General features: G+C 32.3%; 1 protein-coding gene across 1 annotated transcript; it reads left to right on the forward strand.

The window, feature by feature from the left end:
* Positions 1 to 1602: 1602 nt before the first annotated feature.
* On the forward strand, positions 1603 to 15262 carry LOC104878156 (probable LRR receptor-like serine/threonine-protein kinase At1g07650). Its single transcript, XM_019218090.2, has 14 exons — positions 1603 to 1672; positions 2669 to 2698; positions 3256 to 3290; positions 3386 to 3510; positions 6195 to 6263; positions 6818 to 6883; positions 7455 to 7490; positions 7614 to 7654; positions 7848 to 8224; positions 8301 to 9210; positions 9548 to 9934; positions 10885 to 11190; positions 11275 to 11471; positions 14986 to 15262. Exons 2-9 carry the CDS (start codon positions 2686 to 2688, stop codon positions 8156 to 8158), a joined length of 696 nt encoding a protein of 231 aa, XP_019073635.1. The 5' UTR covers positions 1603 to 1672; positions 2669 to 2685; the 3' UTR covers positions 8159 to 8224; positions 8301 to 9210; positions 9548 to 9934; positions 10885 to 11190; positions 11275 to 11471; positions 14986 to 15262.
* Positions 15263 to 18902: the final 3640 nt, after the last annotated feature.

The following is an 18902-nucleotide window of genomic DNA, read 5'->3' on the forward strand; positions in this document are numbered from 1 at the left end:
ATGTACTCAATCTGCTATAAGTTGGGGTTCTATTGTGTGGGTTTTGGGCAATTTGTAAATATTTTTTAAAATTTTATTATAATGATAAAAAAATTATTAATTTTAATTAGAAAAGTTTTTTTTTGAGAAATCAATAGGTAATCATATATTATTTTATTTTCAAAATTATCTTTTATTAAATGTTCCTTTTTTTAGTGATTTAGATGTTTTTTTAAAATTTTATTTTAGTGATAAAAAATTATTAATTTTAAACTAATATATAATCAAATAATTTTTTTATATCATGATTAATATTTATTTATTAATCCAATTCCTTTTGCAAACTTTTTTCAAAATTTTATTTAAATAAAAAATTTATTTTTAGTTTTTTTTAACAATATATATATATATATATATATATTCTTTTGAAAAGTTTTTTGTTTATCATACTATTTTCTTTTTGTAACTAAAATTATATATCATTTTTGGTAATTTATTAATATTAAAAGTGTTTTTATACTTATACAACATATTATCAAAAATATTATTAAAATCATTTTTTCTGATTCTCATAAAACTGTTTTTCATAAAAAAAAATATATTTTTATTAAAACTACTGTCAAACCGACTTATAGTTATGACTTTTTTTCTCACTAATTTAGAACGATCTATAAATTAAAAATTACCTTATGTTCAAGTTTAAAAAAATATGGCTAAATAGACTTTGAAAATAAATAAACTAGGACAAATGAAATTAATTATTGGGACATGAAAATATTATATAAATTCTGGTTAAGTGAAGCCGATGATCTGATATAGATATACCATACTCATTCTTTAGTCTCGAGACTTTCCTCTCTTTCACCTCTTTTTCTTCTCCTCTTCTCTTTTATGCACCTTATTGTCGTCACGATCTCACCTTCTCGTTCCAAACAAATTTTTTCCCCTGCTAGCTTAGAAAGTGAAAGAAACTGGAGGTAGGAAGACGAGGCTTTTGTGTCTCATCTATGGTGGCGTCCCCCCGAAGTGGAATCTAGGGCGCGGCGGAAAGAAGGGGAAGTGAAAGGCGGAGGACTTTTGAGTTTTATTGGCCGAGAGGCTAGGGCACGGTGTGATTTGATTCGATCTCGGTGTGGAAGCTCGGGGAATCAACTTATTGCGTAGTGGTTTTGTGGTTGTGGGATTTTGGAAACCTTAGATTTGGGTCAGGGTTGTGTGGTTGGCTGATTAAGCTAGGGGCGGGGCTGCCCTTGCGATTGACTGGGTTTTCATGCTGTCAAAACCACTGCCTTGGGATCGGAAGGACTTCTTCAAGGAGAGGAGAGGAAGCACGAGAGGTCGGAGTCTTTAAGTTTGCTGCAAGATAGAGGACTCGCATCAGGGTTCTTGGGAGTTTGCTCGCCGGAATCGGCAGACTTGCGCCGTCCTACAGGTGAGTTGAATCCCACCGGGTTCTTGATGATGTCGGTTTTGCTTTATACCAAGAAAAATAGTCGAGTTCTTGGAAAATTTGGTCTCCGAGCCCTTTTGTTTTTTATGATTTGTTCCTTTTTGGTTTTTAATTTTGAATTTATTCTCTCACGGAAGAAGCACGAGAGGTCTGAGTCTTTAGGTTAGCTGCAAGATAGAGGGACTCGCATCAGGTTCTTGGGAGTTTGCTCGCCGGGATCGGTAGACTTTCGCCCCCCTACAGGTGAGTTATGAATCCGGGTTCTTGATGATTGTGATGAAATTCGTAGGTTTTGGTTTAAACCAAGAATAATAATAGGGTTCTTAGAAAATTGGATCCGAGTCCTTTTGTTTTTATTTTTTATGATTTGTTCTTTTTTGGTTTTTAATTTTTAATTTTTAATTTATTCTCTCCACGGGTCTGATTCTTTGTTTTTGGGAATTAGTTTTTGATGATGATTCTTTCATAGTTATTGTAGATCTGTTTTTTTTAGTCCATTCGTTTGTTAATGTGCTGTTTAGTTGTGCAGAAATTGTAATTAAAAACAGATAGTTTTTTTTAATCTTTTTAAGTCAAATAAAACCACCTGTAAGAAAGTTCTAGGTTTTGAATTTTTGAAGTTTCATCGTGTTCTTTGGTATTTTGATTTACCATGAACTTTTTTTACCTATCAAAAAAAAAAAAAAAGGCTGGGCTAGAAATTCATAGACATCAACTTGCTCAAATCCATGATAGAAAACCCTATCAAAGCTAAGGTAAAAATCCTCTCCCTTCTCATCCTACCATTCATCAATTCAATTATTATAATGATTTTTTTCATGAATAAATGAACAGAAACAGATAAGTAGCAATTTTTAGTGAAAGATAACCTTGAAAATGGAAGTTTCTGAATCTAGGCTTTGGACAAAAACTGTATCACCATGATTTCTTCTCTCTTTTGAACTTAAAGGTCTAAATCATGCATAGACTGTTATGTGCGACATATTTTTATGGTGCCAAAAACCTTTATCTTCCAAGAATTAGTGCATAACTATCATGAAATTCAGCAAAATAGAGTACGACTTAATCCACCTGAAAATTCTAGAACTAGAGCTTTGTTTTGTCATTGAGGCATTTTCTAATTCATTACTGAAAATTTTACATTATTATTTATTAGTACAGTATCAACTATCACACAAACTTGTATTTGTCACTTAGAAGGTTTGAAACCTCTAATTGGTGATACACTCCTTGTTGCAGGGACACTTTTCTTTGCCATGAGCAATGTTGGTGAGGTGGGTAAATATCAATCCACTTGAATATGATTGTCGCATCATTTGGGGGCTTTTGACTCTGGAAGATTTTTGATTAATGTCATTAAATTTTTTCTTTTTCTTTTGAAACAATATGCCCCTTGAAGACTTGCTTTGAATAAATAAGATTTTAACTTGTTTAGCATTGTCTATTGTTGTCTTATTATATTAGGGAGAAGAAAAAATTACACCTGATTCCCTTATTCTCCTTTTCAATTCTATCTAGTCAACAACTTAAACAATTTATCATCTTTGAAAACTTGAAGACCTTCTACTTCTAGCTTTATCTTGCAGAAGGACAATGATTCCTGATCTATCTGAATGAGGTTTAACACCAAGAACCAGATTAGGCCTTGGACAACTCAGATTAAATTAAATCTTGTCTGCATCACTGCTCCATCTCCAAATTGACTTGAGCTTTTCTTATTTACTGACATTCTATTTTTGTACAGATTTATATACACTGGATCTGTAGAAATTATATTGGATATTGCACAAGATCTCCTCATAGCTACTGATCAGTATCTCTTGCAGGGATAAAGCGTCCCTGTGAGTGTACCATTGCCCATGTGAGTTAAGGAGCTCGATTTTTTGGATATGAATTCCTTTACTGCTTTGAATCAGATTGTGGACACCTGGTGACTCTTTTATTTTTATTTTCAAGGATATATCACTGGAAAATGTTTCAAGAATGCATGAGCTTTCAGAAGCCTTCCATGCTATTTCCTTAAGACACACATGCCTCATGTCTATCTTGGAGCAGTTTAGTAAACTGAGTTCTAGGGCCGGGTATGTGATGCTCTCTGTCTCTCTCTCTCAATCTATTTATATCTGCCATTTCTACTAATAGCTTACTAAGGAAGAAGTTGGAAATACTTTTGGAGTTGTAGGAAGTCTCAATGGAGGCAATTGCCTGGTTGTCCACTCTAAATGAATACCCAAATAACCGAAGCAAAAGGAGGATAGCGCAATGCAAGAAAAAAAAAACTATTTTTAAGTTCAGTGGTCATTTTAGCTCAACATTGGTCTATCACTGGTAGAAACATGCCTCCGAAAGTCATGATTTTCCATTGTTAAAAAAAGCCTAACCCACATAATTCGAGGCTATAATACAACTGACATTTGATTCTTGATCTCTAGCTAAATATATTGTATAGAAAGTGGTAGAAAATAAGGCTGCAGGTTGCTTTCAGAAAATTGGCTGCAGGTTATACATGCTTCATCATGTACTGGAAAAATAAGGCACTAGTAACATATTGATACGCTCTGCTCAATTTCTTTTTGTTTTTTTAAAATAGATACTTCTATTTTTATTTTTGTTGTTATCATGAAATGTAGGTTATTTGCTTTTTAACTTTGGGTATAAATATACAAAAGGAAATCTATAAGTTGTACCTAATCTTACAGAACTGTAATTTAACTAATACCTCATTATTGGGATTGTCTTAATTTTCTGTTTTTTTCCTTTCTCTGTTTGAGAACAAGGCTGAAGGTCATTCTGTCCATGATCTTGCTGAGATAGTTGCCCACCTATCTTCATACTTGAAGCATGCTTGACCTAAGTCACCTGGAAAAAAATCAGGACAATAAACCTGGATTCTAACACTTCCTCAGTCCAATAAAAAATGAGAGCTTCTCTAATTGGCTCTATCATGTTACTCTGCATGCCAATAAAGTTTCTGCTTTCCCTTTTGATTAGTTACACAAAAATAATAATAATAATAATAATAATAATAATAATAATAATAATAATAATAATAATAATAATAAAATTAATTGTAGGGATGGTTCTATCACTGAATCTTTCTGGTTCCAGCTAAACACGTACCACAACTACCATGGATTTAGAAAACCATTAGGATTGGAGAGGTGGCAGAGCTGCCTCCTTCAACATTATTCCCAGCAGCACTGGTGCTGCAAAGGTATTAAAAGGACCTGTATCCATGGATTCAAAACCAATCTTTTGGGTTGTCATGAGCCACATTCAGTTGATGCACTACAGCCGAATCTATGATTCTGTCTTCTCTAGTTGATTTTCTTTGCTGGGAAGGGCAAAGGAATTATTCTGCAAATACCACATTCTAATAGAATGGATGTAGAGCATATGGAAGGGTGGGATTTAATTATATTGTTGATCAAAATATAAATGTCTTTCTTCTTATAAAGATTAATATTTTTTTCCAACAACCAAGGGTGTTTGATTTTTCTTTTTTCCTTAATTCATATCAATCCCAGTTGAAAGGCACGATGAGTACAGAAGAAACTCAAATTTTATAAAGGAATTCATTTTCCTTGGTGGATGTTTTCCTTCATTCATTAGAGTAACAATGGCCATACTGTTGCATCAAGACACTGGTAAAAGCTAATACAATGATTTGGAATTAATCATATTTCTTCCACTTTCTGAAAAAATTAATCTAAGAGAGTTGTGTAAATGCAGTATATTACTGACAAGAGTAGCATTTTGCCATTTTTTTTCTTGATGGGATTCTATGCAGAAGAATTAGTGACTTAAATGGAGAGGGTTCCACTTTTCCACCCCTAAGAAGCATGAAAAGAATGTACAGGTTTTAAGTGGTATTTATGATTAAAAAAATGCTCTAAAGCAAAGTAATTCACACTCTCTAGCACTAGTACTTACATGGACTTAGTTTATGTTGCAGGATGTTGAGGGGTTGTAATATCTCAGGACCAATCCCCACATATATAGTAGAGATGACAGAATTGAGATTTTTGTAACTCTACCATGCATTTCTTTTCCTCTTTCTTTTTCTTTTATGGCAAATTTGTTGTCCCTAAATGGTTGGAGTAGTGGATTATGTCAAGTATCATTAGCTTTCTACAGTAAGAACTTGTATTGTGGGCTACCATGTAAGGGGCTTCCTCTTCTTGTTCCTTCCCTTTACCCTTGACCTTTAATCATTAAGGCAAATTGTGCCTTTTTTTTTTCTACATTTTTATTTTTACATATGAAGGTAGAAAAAGTAGGAAAGACAAATATTTTACAATATGGGCCAAAGCTATATTGGGAGACTGTATGTTGATGGAAATTACCAGCTCCTTTGGGTCTAAACTATATTTTTATCTTTTGACTCCTTAGTTGGAAGCTTTTTTTTCTCTGTCCCTTTTGCGAAGGGATCCTTTCCTCTTGTAATTCATCCCTCCCTCTTATTGAATTTGTTGGGTGGTTTTTTTGTGCCAAAATACTTTTGTGAGATTAAATTGGCCCTCAAATGATGATATACACACCTTGACTTTATTATTATTAAGAATGGGGATAAATGGCTGATCTAGGGGTCAATAATTCTATGTCTATCAATGAGTTATGCCTCTTTTCTTTACCCCTCTATCTTCAGACTAATGACCTTTTATCTCTTGAGATTTATATTGCACCGAATTCAATTAAGCCATCATTTGGCTGAACTTCTAATTTGGTGCTTTATTATGACATTTGTACTGTTGTTTTCTCACAGAGATCTCAGCTTCAACAAGTTGAACGGAGAGATTCCAAATCTTGATGGCCTAACAAACGTGGAGGTCATGTAAGAAACAGAAACTTAGGACATGTGTAATTGTAATGCATAGAAGTCTTCCCTATCTATGTTGTGTCTATCATAAAAATTGATAGAGGGGTTAAAACTATACACTATTAGTTCATTCTTATAATTGTTCTGGGGTTATACATTTGCCTGGTTATGAGTAGCAGGTATACTCACTTGCCCCCAGCTATATGGGTTATGGAGGTGGCCACAAGTCTGGTGCATTAAGAGACTGCATCACTTGGGGCAAGGGCTTTCAATACCTATGGGGATTACCCTTGTGAAAATTTCAATTTTTTCTCCATCTTCTCCTGCATAACATTTTGAGATAATAACAAAAGTTGCATTAGTGGTCTAGTGGTAAAATAGTACCCTGCCATGGTTCATAACTAGGTTTAATTCCCTGTCAGTGCATTATTATTTAATAGTTCTTTCTACATCTACATTCATTTTCTTTAATAAGTCTTTCTACATCTACATTCATTATTATTTTGTGCTCCCCATGTTCTGTTACGTTGGAAAGCTCTAACAATAAACCATTTTTGCGTGCCGATTAGGTGTCTGACAGGCAACCGGCTTAATGGAAATATTCCAGATGGAATCAAGGGAAGGCAGAGCCGCACGTATGTTTTTCATCCAGCATCTTGAGTTAATTTTGCTTGAGATTTGATGTCCATCTTTTGTTATCTATTACCTTTGTTTTTATCTACCGAACCATACATAGGTAAGGTTGTACACATGCATACACATGAACTCCCCTGTACGAACACATTCATCTTTGACCTCTATGGAGTTTGATTGCTGATTCTATTCTTGCTATTTGCATCCCTCTATCTGCAATGGGTCAAAGAAATGTTCTCATTAGAAAAGCTCCTAACTACTGGTTAGCTATTAGTTGCAAATTAGATTAAATTCCGCATACAATCTTCTTTAGCACTTCTAACTTACACAATTCTTTCATAGTGTTTTGTATATTAGCTTTCATGGAGTTATATTGTGTCTAAAGAGTCATTTATGTTTTTGCAGTGAAATAGATCTTTCTTACAGTAACTTCTCTGAGCAGTCTGCACTACCTTCTTGTCGAGATAGCTTGCAAGAACTATTTCTTAGTAAACTAAACCTTGTCAAGCTTTAGGCGCAGTTTTTCTTTCATTCACTGTCTACATTAAATTATCTTCTTTTTTGTTTCATTAGGAACTTGTTCAGAAGCTTTTCTGAGGAGGGGAACTTGTAAGCTTTTTACTTTATAATTTGTGTGTGTAGGGAAGCAATTTGTATATGTTTTATCTTGCACAACATTGATTCTTTTCTTTTCTTTTCTTTCTTTTTTGGACCAATGCTACATTAATTCAGAGAACTTGGTGGGTGCCTGGAAAACTATCCTTGTCAAAAAGGTGAGTACATAAAATGTGAGGTGAATTTCTCAGTTATTTTATCCTAGATGATTGGGACTTATCTTTGGTATTGAAATGAAATTATATCATCTCATCAAGGACATAAAATTTAGTTTTATTTATTTATATATTTATATATTTATTTATGTTTAATATAACTGATCACCGTCTATAACTTTTCTGTTTTCTTAAGATCGTTATTCATTGCATATAAATTGTGGTGGAGAGAAATCTATTGTTGGAAATGTTGTTTATGAAGGGGATCAATATGAAGGAGGTGCAGCAAAATTTCATCCTATGACTGATTATTGGGGATTTAGTAGCACTGGACACTTCTGGGATCATAACAGAACCATAAATGATTACACAGCACAAAATGTATCCGTACTTGGAATGAACCACTCTGGGTTGTACACCAGAGCACGACTTTCTCCTCTATCTTTTACTTACTATGGGCGCTGCTTAGCAGATGGGAACTATACAGTAAAAATTCACTTTGCATAGATAATTATCAGAGGCAATAAATCCTTTCATAGCCTTGGCAGACAGATTTTTAATGTTTATATTCAGGTACTCATAATAGGAAAAATTAGATTGGTGCTTGGTTTGTTATAGAAGGTTAGTTGATTTAATTAGTTAATTGTAGGGAAAGTTGGAATCGGAGGATTTTGATATTGTACAAGCAGCACAAGGGGTTGAAAAGGTAGTTGTAAAATAATTTAAAGCAGTTGTGAAGAATAAAACTTTAGAGGTCCGCTTTCATTGGGCTGGCAAGGGGACAACAACTATACCAAGCAGAGGAACTTATGGTCCTCTCATATCAGCTATTTCTGTGGAATCTGGTGAGTTTAGGCCTTATTCATTCCTAGTGAAATATCGTAGTCTTTCTCTTTCATAGTTAAGTTGGATGTGCCTTTTTGTTGCCTAACTTGTTCTGCTATGACAAATAACTATAAAGTTATGCTGTTAAATTATGAGATCAATAGTTTTGTAACCTCAGACAGTTATTTAACAACTTCATGAAAACCAGCTCAATTCCTCTATTTTATTTTATTTTTCTAACCAATTTACTCCCTGATATCTGCAATGCTAAAGAAATCTTTTTATAGAAAACATCAATTGAATGGAATTGTGTGCTAAGCATAGCATTCAAGCTAACACTGTTGTTTTTATTTTTGATATATTTCAAGCCTCTTTCTAATGGCAAAAAGAAGATACTCATTGCAGTTCTAGTTTCAGTATTGGTTTTCATTTTCACAATTTTGGGCCTTATTTTCTGGAAATGCTACTTTGGACAGAGAACATCAAGTGAACAAGGTAATGTAAATCTATGACACAAGCTTTGGTGTGACCATGTGAGAAGGATAATAAATAAGTATGTTTCCCAACTATTGCAGGAAGTAGGAAGAATTTGTGGCAACTTGAATATAATTATAAGTAGCCGATAGACTCAAACTGGCCATGACCTAAATAAAAAATAATCATCTGGAAAACATAAGAATACATTATCACCAGACACTCAAACGTTGGAGGAAAAATTTCTTGGACAATGAGAGGTAAGAAGCATAAACTCTACACCAAAAGATGTATTATGTGCAGCAACTAGTTGAATCAAGAAGCCTTCCTCTTCCAGTAAACAGGTTTTTTGGGATATATATTACCAAAATGAAATATTTGATTAAAAGGATTTTGAGCACATGCCCTTGGAAGAAGACAAATCAAAACCTAGCATCAGACATTATTTTCAAGTTATTTCATATTTATAGCTTGTTGGGTATTATAAATGAAAAGGTTTGCAATAGGTTTGGTGGAGTCACATGTATTGTTTATACTATTGTTTTAATTCTATTTTCATCTATCATGTGCTAATATGGCAACTTATTATCATGTCAGGTTTTAATGCATGACTTCATTATAAGATATAATGTCATGGCACCTACGCTTGGACTAGTCTCTTATTTACCCATATTGGAGACATACTTCATTAGTAACCTAGCAAGGTATTAAGTTGTTCTTGCATTACCTCATTTGCAGTTTATTTTTTTATTAATTGGTGTATTTTTTTCACACTAACGAAAACCAGTGTAAGGAGTTTGCAATTGGAACTCAAGTCTCTCATTGAGGAGTTTGAGAAGCTTGACAAATTCCATATGGAACAAATGGAAGAAGAGGTTACCGCAAGAAATGCCCACATGCATCAACAGAAAGTTGGTAGTTTGGAATGTTTTATGGTAGCTAAGAGCAGTGTAGAAGAATTTTCAAAAACTGATATTGTTGAAGGTATGTGCATTAGTCCTTTGCTTCACTTGATTTGATATGCACTTTGATTCTATAGTTGCTTGATCTATTCCTTGTGTCTTCTTGAAAATTTATTCACTTTCCAAGTTAGGTTCAAATATCTATTTTATTTTCATTAGTCATTTTTCTAAGTAAAGATATTGACATTAGTTATTTTGTATATTTTAACCATTTTTTTTTTAGGATTTTAATCTTTTTTTCTTCTTATGCAAATAGATGTATTATTTGATCTCTCTTGGAAAGAGCTTTTATGTCTCGAAGAGTAAGACGTGTTTGATCATGTATGTTCATTAATCAAAGGTTTCTCTAGTCTCACTATCTTGTAAATTAAATCTTGGGGAGAGTCCTAGGCCCAATCTGAGCGTTCTTCCAAAGGTGGATTCTCCATCTCAAGTTACTTACAATTTGTTGATAATGTACTGATCCTTGATTGGGTAGCCTCACATTGGATTGCTTTTAAAACCTATACTTTTTTGCTTCTCAATATTGTCCTCATTTCGGGGTCTAATATTGGTTTCAACAACTCCAAGGTTGCTTGAACTGCATGCTTGAATCAGATGCATTACTCTTACAAGTTTTCTAAAGAGCGAAAGAAAAACCTATTGTCTAATAATGAGACCCTGATATTTGGCATTCTGAAAAGCTTAATCACCGGTTTTTGGCTGCCAGATAACTTATGGTATGCGATTATTGATAATGTTATTGATTTTATTTATACAATGCATCCAACTATTGAAACCTTAGTTGTTGACTTGAGGAAAATGTCTCTTAGTTGCAAAATTACATTGAAAGTGGTATCATGCGTCCTTTCAACTGTTCTTGTAACAAAACTTAGTAGATATTTATTCATTATGTTCCATGTTGCTATTAACCAATTGACGCATATGGTGTCATGTATCCAAATAGAATTAATTGATGGTTTTGGCTGCCAGGAAACATAATGGTATGCTGCTGCTGATAATGTTATTGTTGCTATTTATGCTACTCATCCAACTCCTATGGAGAAATATGGAAGTTGTGGTTGAAAAGGTTTGCAATAGGTTTGGTGGAGTCACATGTATTGTTTATATTATTGTTTTAATTCTATTTTCATCTATCATGTGCTAATATGACAACTTATTATCATGTTAGGTTTTAATGCATGACTTCATTATAAGATATAATGTCATGGCACCTACGCTTGGACTAGTCTCTTATTTACCCATATTGGAGACATACTTCATTAATAACCTAGCAAGGTATTAAGTTGTTCTTGCATTACCTCATTTGCAATTTTTTTTTTTTAATAATTGGTGTATTTTTTTCACGCTAACGAAAACCAGAGTAAGGAGTTTGCAACTGGAACTCAAGTCTCTCATTGAGGAGTTTGAGAAGCTTGACAAATTCCATATGGAACAAATGGAAGAAGAGGTTGCCGCAAGAAATGCCCACATACATCAACAAAAAGTTGGTAGCTTGGAATGTTTTATGGTAGCTAAGAGCAGTGCAGAAGAATTTTCAAAAACTGATATTGTTGAAGGTATGTGCATTAGTCCTTTGCTTCACTTGATTTGATATGCACTTTGATTCTATAGTTGCTTGATCTGTTCCTTGTGTCTTCTTGAAAATTTATTCACTTTCCAAGTTAGATTCAAATATCTATTTTATTCTCATTAGTCATTTTTCTAGTAATATTTATTTATTATAATATTGAAATTTCTATTTATAAAAGTTTATAGTAAAATATAAACAATTTATTTAGGAGGCGTTGGGATATACTTCTCAAAGAAAACATTTTTTTTTTCTCTTTTGGGTCCTTGGGCTATTTAGGATGAGGTTAAAAAAATAATTGGAAGGTCCAACTAAAAATACAAGCCCATTGGGTCCTTTCATTTCAACAAACAAAAGACTGAAAAGACCCAACTAAAATGCAAGTCCATTGGGTACTTTCATTCCTTTGGTTGGATGCCTATTATGAAGAATTTAATTCTTAGCCCAACCTGGTCCAAATATTTTTAAGGGGTTCGGGTTTGAGCTTCGTTTTTATTTGAGGTGAGGCTCAAAATTCAAGTTGGGCAAGCCAATGGCCGAATTTAGGTTAAAAATAAGTTTGGCACAACCCAGGTACATGGTGATTAAATTTTTAGCTTAAATATCAATTACAATACTTTAACTTAAACAAATTTAAGGGAAAAAAGAAAGAAAAAAAAACCAATTTGTGTCCCATATTAAATTTTTCAAAAAATTATTTATATTTTAAATTATTATTTAATATAAAAAAATAATTAAAAACACCTAAGATTTATTCTAAAAATAATAATTTATTTTTAAAACAAAATTTTAAAAATAATAATTAAAAACATTTTTTTTTATATTTTTTAAACAATTTTTAAAATTAAAATGAAATAAAAAATAATTTTTAGAAACACAAGTAGGAATTGTTTCCACCTATTTTTTTTAAATAAAAATAAGAATATGGGTATGTTTGATTATGTTTTTCAAAACTTGTTTTTAAGGTAAAGAATAAAAAATAGTTTTTAAAAGCCATTTTCAGAAAATATGCCAAATGGGTCCTAAGATTGCTTAATTTGGGTTCTTCTAAAAAAAGATGAAAAATATTAAAATTTGGTTTTTAAATAATATAAAGATTTATTTAACTATAGGTTAAATTTCTTATCAAAATAAAAAAATTATTTAAAATTTTAATATTCTTATTCCGGAGAACATGTTACAATGATAAATACTTAGATATTATTTTTCAAACTTATGGTAATTTTAAATAACTATTAACCAAATTCCTTAAACTACTTTCTAATTAAATTTCCCTTTAATTAATTAACAACGATTTTCTAAAAAAAAATGGTAGTAATATTTATTTATTATAATATTAAAATTTTCATTTATAAAAGTTTATAGTAAAATATAAACAATTTATTTAGGAGGCGTTGGGATACACTTCTCAAAGAAAACATTTTTTTTTCTTTTGGGTCCTTGGGCTGTTTAGGATGAGGTTAAAAAATAATTAGAGGGCCCAAATAAAAATACAAGCATTGGGTCCTTTCATTCCAACAAACAGAAGACTGAAAAAACCTAACTAAAATGCCCTATTGGGTACCTTTATTCCCTTAGTTGGATGCCTATTATGAGGAATTTAATTTTTAGCCCAACTTGGCTCAGATACTTTTAAGGGGTTCAGGTTCGAGCTTTGCTTTTATTTGAGGTGAGGCCCAAAATTCAAGTTGGGCAAGTGAATGGGCTTCAGGTTAAAAATAAATTTGGCACAAATACATGGTGATTAAATTTTTAGCTTAAATATCAATTACAATACTTTAACTTAAACAAATTGAAGGAAAAAAAGAAAAAAGAAAAACCAATTTGTGTCCCATATCAAAGTTTTCAAAAAATTATTTATATTTTAAAATATTATTTAATATAAAAAATAATTAAAAACACTAAGATTTGTTCTAAAAATAATAATTTATTTTTAAAACAAATTTTCAAAAATTTACATTTGTTGAAAGTTTGTTAAACTTGTTTTTCAAGTTAGATATATATATTTTTTTAAATTAATAATTGAAAACTATTTTTGTTGTAAATAACAAAAAAAAAAACCGTTTTAAAAAACATTTTCAAGTTAGTTTCAAAATTTATATATTGTAATAGATTTTAACACTTAATATTTTTTTTTTTTAAAAGGCTTGATAATAGTGTATTTTACAGTAATTTTAGAAATTATTTTGAACCTAAAAAATATTTTTTAAAGAAAAATTAGATGTTTAACAAAATTAAAAAATATTTTTAAAATTTTGAAAAATCATTATTGTAATATTTTTTTTTTTTAAGAAACATTAGATTGGTTTCCTAAAGACACTTTCAGACATGCTTCCACTAAAAACACGAGCCTAATAGTGACAATAGTGACAAAGAAATCATACATTTGTGATCATCCTCTCAAATTGCAGTAGTGATAGACAAATGTATATCATGTTCACACCCCCTAAGATATGTTCTTGTACCCACCTTGGGTGTGAGAGACAAACTATAGTATTAGTGACAGATAAATCACACATTTTTATCACGCACCTGTGGCCCTATACTTGCCATGAGAGGCATAAATCATGGTAGTAGCAGACAAATCTCAATCCTCCCAAATCATAGTAGTGGTAGATAAATCATACATTTGTGATTACATATAATTAGACAAATAAATAAATGGGGGAGTGATTTCAACTCGAGACCTCTAAATAACCTAAAATCTGATTATGTTAAGTAATCAATTTTCCTCAAAGTTTTAAGTTATCAAGAATTGGACCCATATTTTGCATATCATATTCTAACAAAAGCAATATTAGTTTAGGTTAGGCTAATCTACATAGGTGGTCTAAAAATATTCTTGGCCCCTGACCTCCAAACCGGTTTCTCCTATTGGTAAGAAATAAGTATAATGACCAAAGAACTTGCTGTAATCCTTGGTCTAATTGAAATGTAAGCTGGCATTCCATGAATTGTTTGGGGGAATATAATTGAATTTCATTTATTCTTGTATTTGGGAGTTCAAGCCAAGCAAGACACAATAAGTTTTTGTGAGCATGTTAGATACATTAAAAATCAATACATGAGGAAGTTCAAATATGATCATTAAAAAACAGGAACTAGAAAAAAGGTATTAGAATGTGCAGTAAATTGCAAGAGACAATCTTTTGTGTTTGACTTGTTCAAAGGAAGGGATGTAAGCATGGAATCCTATAAATATACAAGCTTTCTAGTTGTCTTACCCTCAAACCCCCTCTTATTATGGGATGTTAGTTCCTTTCCTTAATAAATTTTTTCTATTTACTTCAAACCTCCTCTTATTATGGGGATGTTAGTTCCTTTCCTTAATTTTTTTTTTTTTTTACTCTAAATTCTTGTTTCATGCAGTATTGTTTTCTGGTTGGAAATTATGACATGGTCAATGCACAACTAACATGATTTCCTATTTAAGATTTTTTTTTTTTGAACCAATGATTGCATAAGAATAACCCATTACAATTTAACCTTTTTTTTATGTCTAGCATGGACACATTGAAGAGACATCTTCCTATTTCTGGACCAGAGGGACTTAATGAGCTAAGGAAAATTGTTGAAAGGTTTGAGGAAAAGATTTATTCTACTGCCACAAGCCAGGTATATCCATCATGCTAGTATTTACTCAACCATTCCTCAAGACCTATGAACATTTTTTGTATCTATCCTTAGTGTAAAATATTAAAGTGCAAAACTTGATATTATCTTATCTTACTTTGTTATTAATAATTTGATGAATTGATATATTTTTATTTTTACGTCTAATTCAGTCTAATTACCTTTGAAAAATATCTTTGAAGATGTTGACAATGGAAACAAAATCTTTTAATGCTACAACCAATTCTCTGCCATCCAACTCTGCTGGTCACAACAAAAAATCCCCTAATGACAAGAAATCCCCTGCTAGGAAAAAGGCCCTTAGATCCAGGTAACAACATGAAGAAAAATGTGTTTTTTTTTATGAAATGCAACAATCAAAATTTTGCTTCTATGAACTGCAACAGTGGAAATTTTCCATTTTATGAAATGCAATGGTGGAAATTTTGCTTTTATGAAATGCCACAATAGAAGTTTAGCTAACACATCAATATATTCTTCTTTCATTTTGTAGTTACACTTGACATGCATTACATTTATTGTGTGCACCCATGTATTATATGTGTACATACGTGTATAATTCTTTTTCTATTTCCATGGCTACACATTCCTCTTGTTAGCCAATAAAAAATTTGTGGCTGAGCTTAATTTATGTAGGACGATTTGTATTGAATAGGGTATGGAAGCAGTCAGTGGCTGCTTCTTTCCTCCATTCCTTTGGGTTGGAGGGATAGGGTTATGGAAAGGAGTATCGAATTAATTGGAGCAATGGTCTATGATTTGAGCTCTTGGAAGCGCAAAGGAGGGGTGCGCATGGGAGTAGCTTGCTACTTCTTCTTTTTCCCCTTTCCTTTGGATTGGATTAGGGGGTAGGGATAGGATTGTGTGTTAGCATCTTGACTTGGATGATGTGGTACCAAGGCCGCATTGGATGACACTTTGCACCCATGAGTGCCTATTCAGCATGCAAGTTGATGGACCAAGGTTTGATGAGAGATCATGTGAAGGCTTGGTTGCCACTCAAGTAGATAGCAGACGACATGCAGACTAGCTTGTGGGGCAACTTGACTTAGCCAAAATTCAAGTGTTTGATTATAGGTCGCTAGTATTTCCCTTCAAAGAAGTGGTCTTGAGAATGGTTTCCATGAGGAATTATAATTTCTTTAGATTTTTCATTTTTTTAGAAAATTAATTATGCGTACTCAAGCACCTATGATGCGTCTCGGTATTTTTTCATTTGAATGATAAATCATTCCATATATTGTAATGGAGGTTGAAATCATGCCCCCATTTAAATGATAAATCTCACTCATTTTATAAATTGGACAATAAGGAACCACCTTCCATTTAATCATCTTAAGTTCATGGCACAAGAGAGCTAATTCTGTTAGTTGAAATGATAAGCCAGAAAAACAATGTAGTTCTCATAATCCCATGAACCCTTGGAAGTTGTCATCACCTATCTCAGTATGTCCTTCAAAATGCCACACACCAAGCAATTAGCCTACAGAGATCCCTGTGGTGATTTTTTACTTATCAAGAAATCCATGGCCACCATCCCATGAATCTAGAACGTCAAACTACAGTCCTCTTTCATGTTAATCTACGAGCAGGAATGTTCACCAGACTTCCAAGATGTGTCACCATTACAGGAATTTGTCATTTAATATGGTTAGAGGCAAGTGGAGGAAAGCAATCTCAACAAAAGATTTAGCCATTGGTAAATTCTGTAACCACCAACATTTTTAGTTCCATTAACTAAAATGGAAAACCAAGCTAGAGAGATGTTGTGATATCCTATATCAATTTGGGGAAGAGGCTCTTGACACTATATATGCATAGAGACTATTTGTTCCATGCCAAGTCATGGAAGCATTTTGATGATTTTGAATTCATTATGGTTTTGGGCTGATAATTCTTTTGGTTTCTGCAATTTCTTATTAAGTAGTATAAGTTGGATGCACTATGGATATCACTTCGATTTGTAATAATGCAAATCCCTTCAATTTGTAATTGTTGTCGTTATGGTGTGGGCCATAACCTTGAAATTTACTTATATTTGGCATAGCCTTGAGATTTACTTGTATTCTTAGGTTTTTTTAATAGAGACTATTTGTTCCATGTCAAGTCATGTTTTCATGATTTTGGATTCATTATGGTTTTGGGTTGATCATTCTTTTGGTTTTTGCATGAAATAATATGATGTGGGATATGAGATTGACATCTAATAGTAACTGATATTTCTTTTTTACTTTTCTGCCTTAATATGAATCATTTTTTCCCGGCGCATGGATATGAGCATATTTTGTTTGATTTGAAGATACTTGATTTATAAGTACTTCTACAAAAGAATTGTATGTCATTCAATATAATGAAATTAAACTTAAGTATTTGTTATTATGAAGATTGAGTTGTTAAGTTGTTATTTGTACAACTTGTTTGGTTACCTATATTGACAGTTGTGACCTTATTTATGTGGGATTGTAGTTCAATTGGTCAGTGCAATGCCTTTGCAAGGCAGAAGCTGCGGGTTCAAGCCCCGTCAATCCCAACTAGACTAATGATAGGATTGTGGGTCAAATGTTCTAGGAGTCATCCTCTTTTCATAATGTTCTTTTTTCTCTTTTACGTTACTTCGCTCAATTGCATTCTTATCTTACTAGATAATGTATTTGGGTTGTTTGAAATTTTCTTTTATTTATTTATTTATTTATTTTTTTCTCATAGATTGGCTTGATTTCTTGTACTTGACTTTGTACCTAGGTTTGAGTTATGAAAATCATGTATGTGGCAGTTTGTGGTTAAGAAATCATTGAAAGTCGTCTTATTGAATCATTGATATGGTAAAAAAACTCTTCACTTATGCCATTGTATTTTAAGCAGTTTGTGTTGTAGAATTGCTTTGTCTTTGATGGTAAATTTGTGTCACTTTCAAAAAAATTTCATCCCTACACAATCATTGTTGTATACCCTGTGCAACAAGAAAGAAATGATGTGTTTATATTTTTTTGTTGATAGTTGTTGTGATTCACACAATAATGAGTTACACTATGTGGTTGGGTTCAATAAGGGTGTTGGAAGTCTTAAAATGTGATTGCATTAAGTTTACTTTGGTTTGTTAACCTAAAACCCATGTTAGTTATTGGCGATTTAGGTCAATTTCCAACTGTAGCTTGGTGTCTTACTCTATGAGGAATAGAAAGAGGCGAACAAGGGTCCCATTAGGATTTCCCTTATGTAAATTGCATGCTTTAATTAATATTTAAATCGGCTATTAACAAAAGAAGAGGAAAAAAGGAAGCACTAAATCACAGTGGTAGAGCCAACTCTATTTTAGTAATCCACTACAAAAGTTGTTTGTTTCTTATTCTTTTTGTGGTTTTCTTAAGAAATAATATAATGTGGAATGTGGGGTTTAATAAGTTCAAAGCTATGACAATGACAAGGAGTGTGTGTTTTTTCTTCTCTGCCTTAATATGTAAATCAACTTATGCTTTTGTTGTTAGAGCAATTGGTTTAATCAATGTTGTTTTTAACAACCTATTTGGTACTTATGTGAGATTGGCATTTCTCTTGTTCTGCCCCTTAAGACAAGTAATCTCTATCTCCCTTTCATGATGGTAATGAACTTGTTAGATTTTCCCTTAGGCAGTATATAAGTTTTGGAGTTTGAATTTCTAGATAAATTTGAAAGATGAATTTCTATATTAGTTTTTTGAAGTACTTTGTATGCTAGTTTGGTTAAAAATTCATGTTAGATTCTTTTTTAAAGTTCTTTGAATGCTAGTTTAGTTAAAAATTCATCTTA

This window comes from Vitis vinifera, chromosome 6 (assembly GCF_030704535.1).
Source record: "Vitis vinifera cultivar Pinot Noir 40024 chromosome 6, ASM3070453v1".
NCBI lineage: Eukaryota > Viridiplantae > Streptophyta > Magnoliopsida > Vitales > Vitaceae > Vitis > Vitis vinifera.

Coding starts and splice junctions, on each gene's coding strand:
- LOC104878156 (XM_019218090.2), top strand. Junction 3,511..6,194: donor AAACTGAGTTCTAGGGCCGG/GTATGTGATGCT, acceptor GTTTTCTCACAG/AGATCTCAGCTTCAACAAGT. Junction 6,884..7,454: donor AAGGGAAGGCAGAGCCGCAC/GTATGTTTTTCA, acceptor TTGTTTCATTAG/GAACTTGTTCAGAAGCTTTT.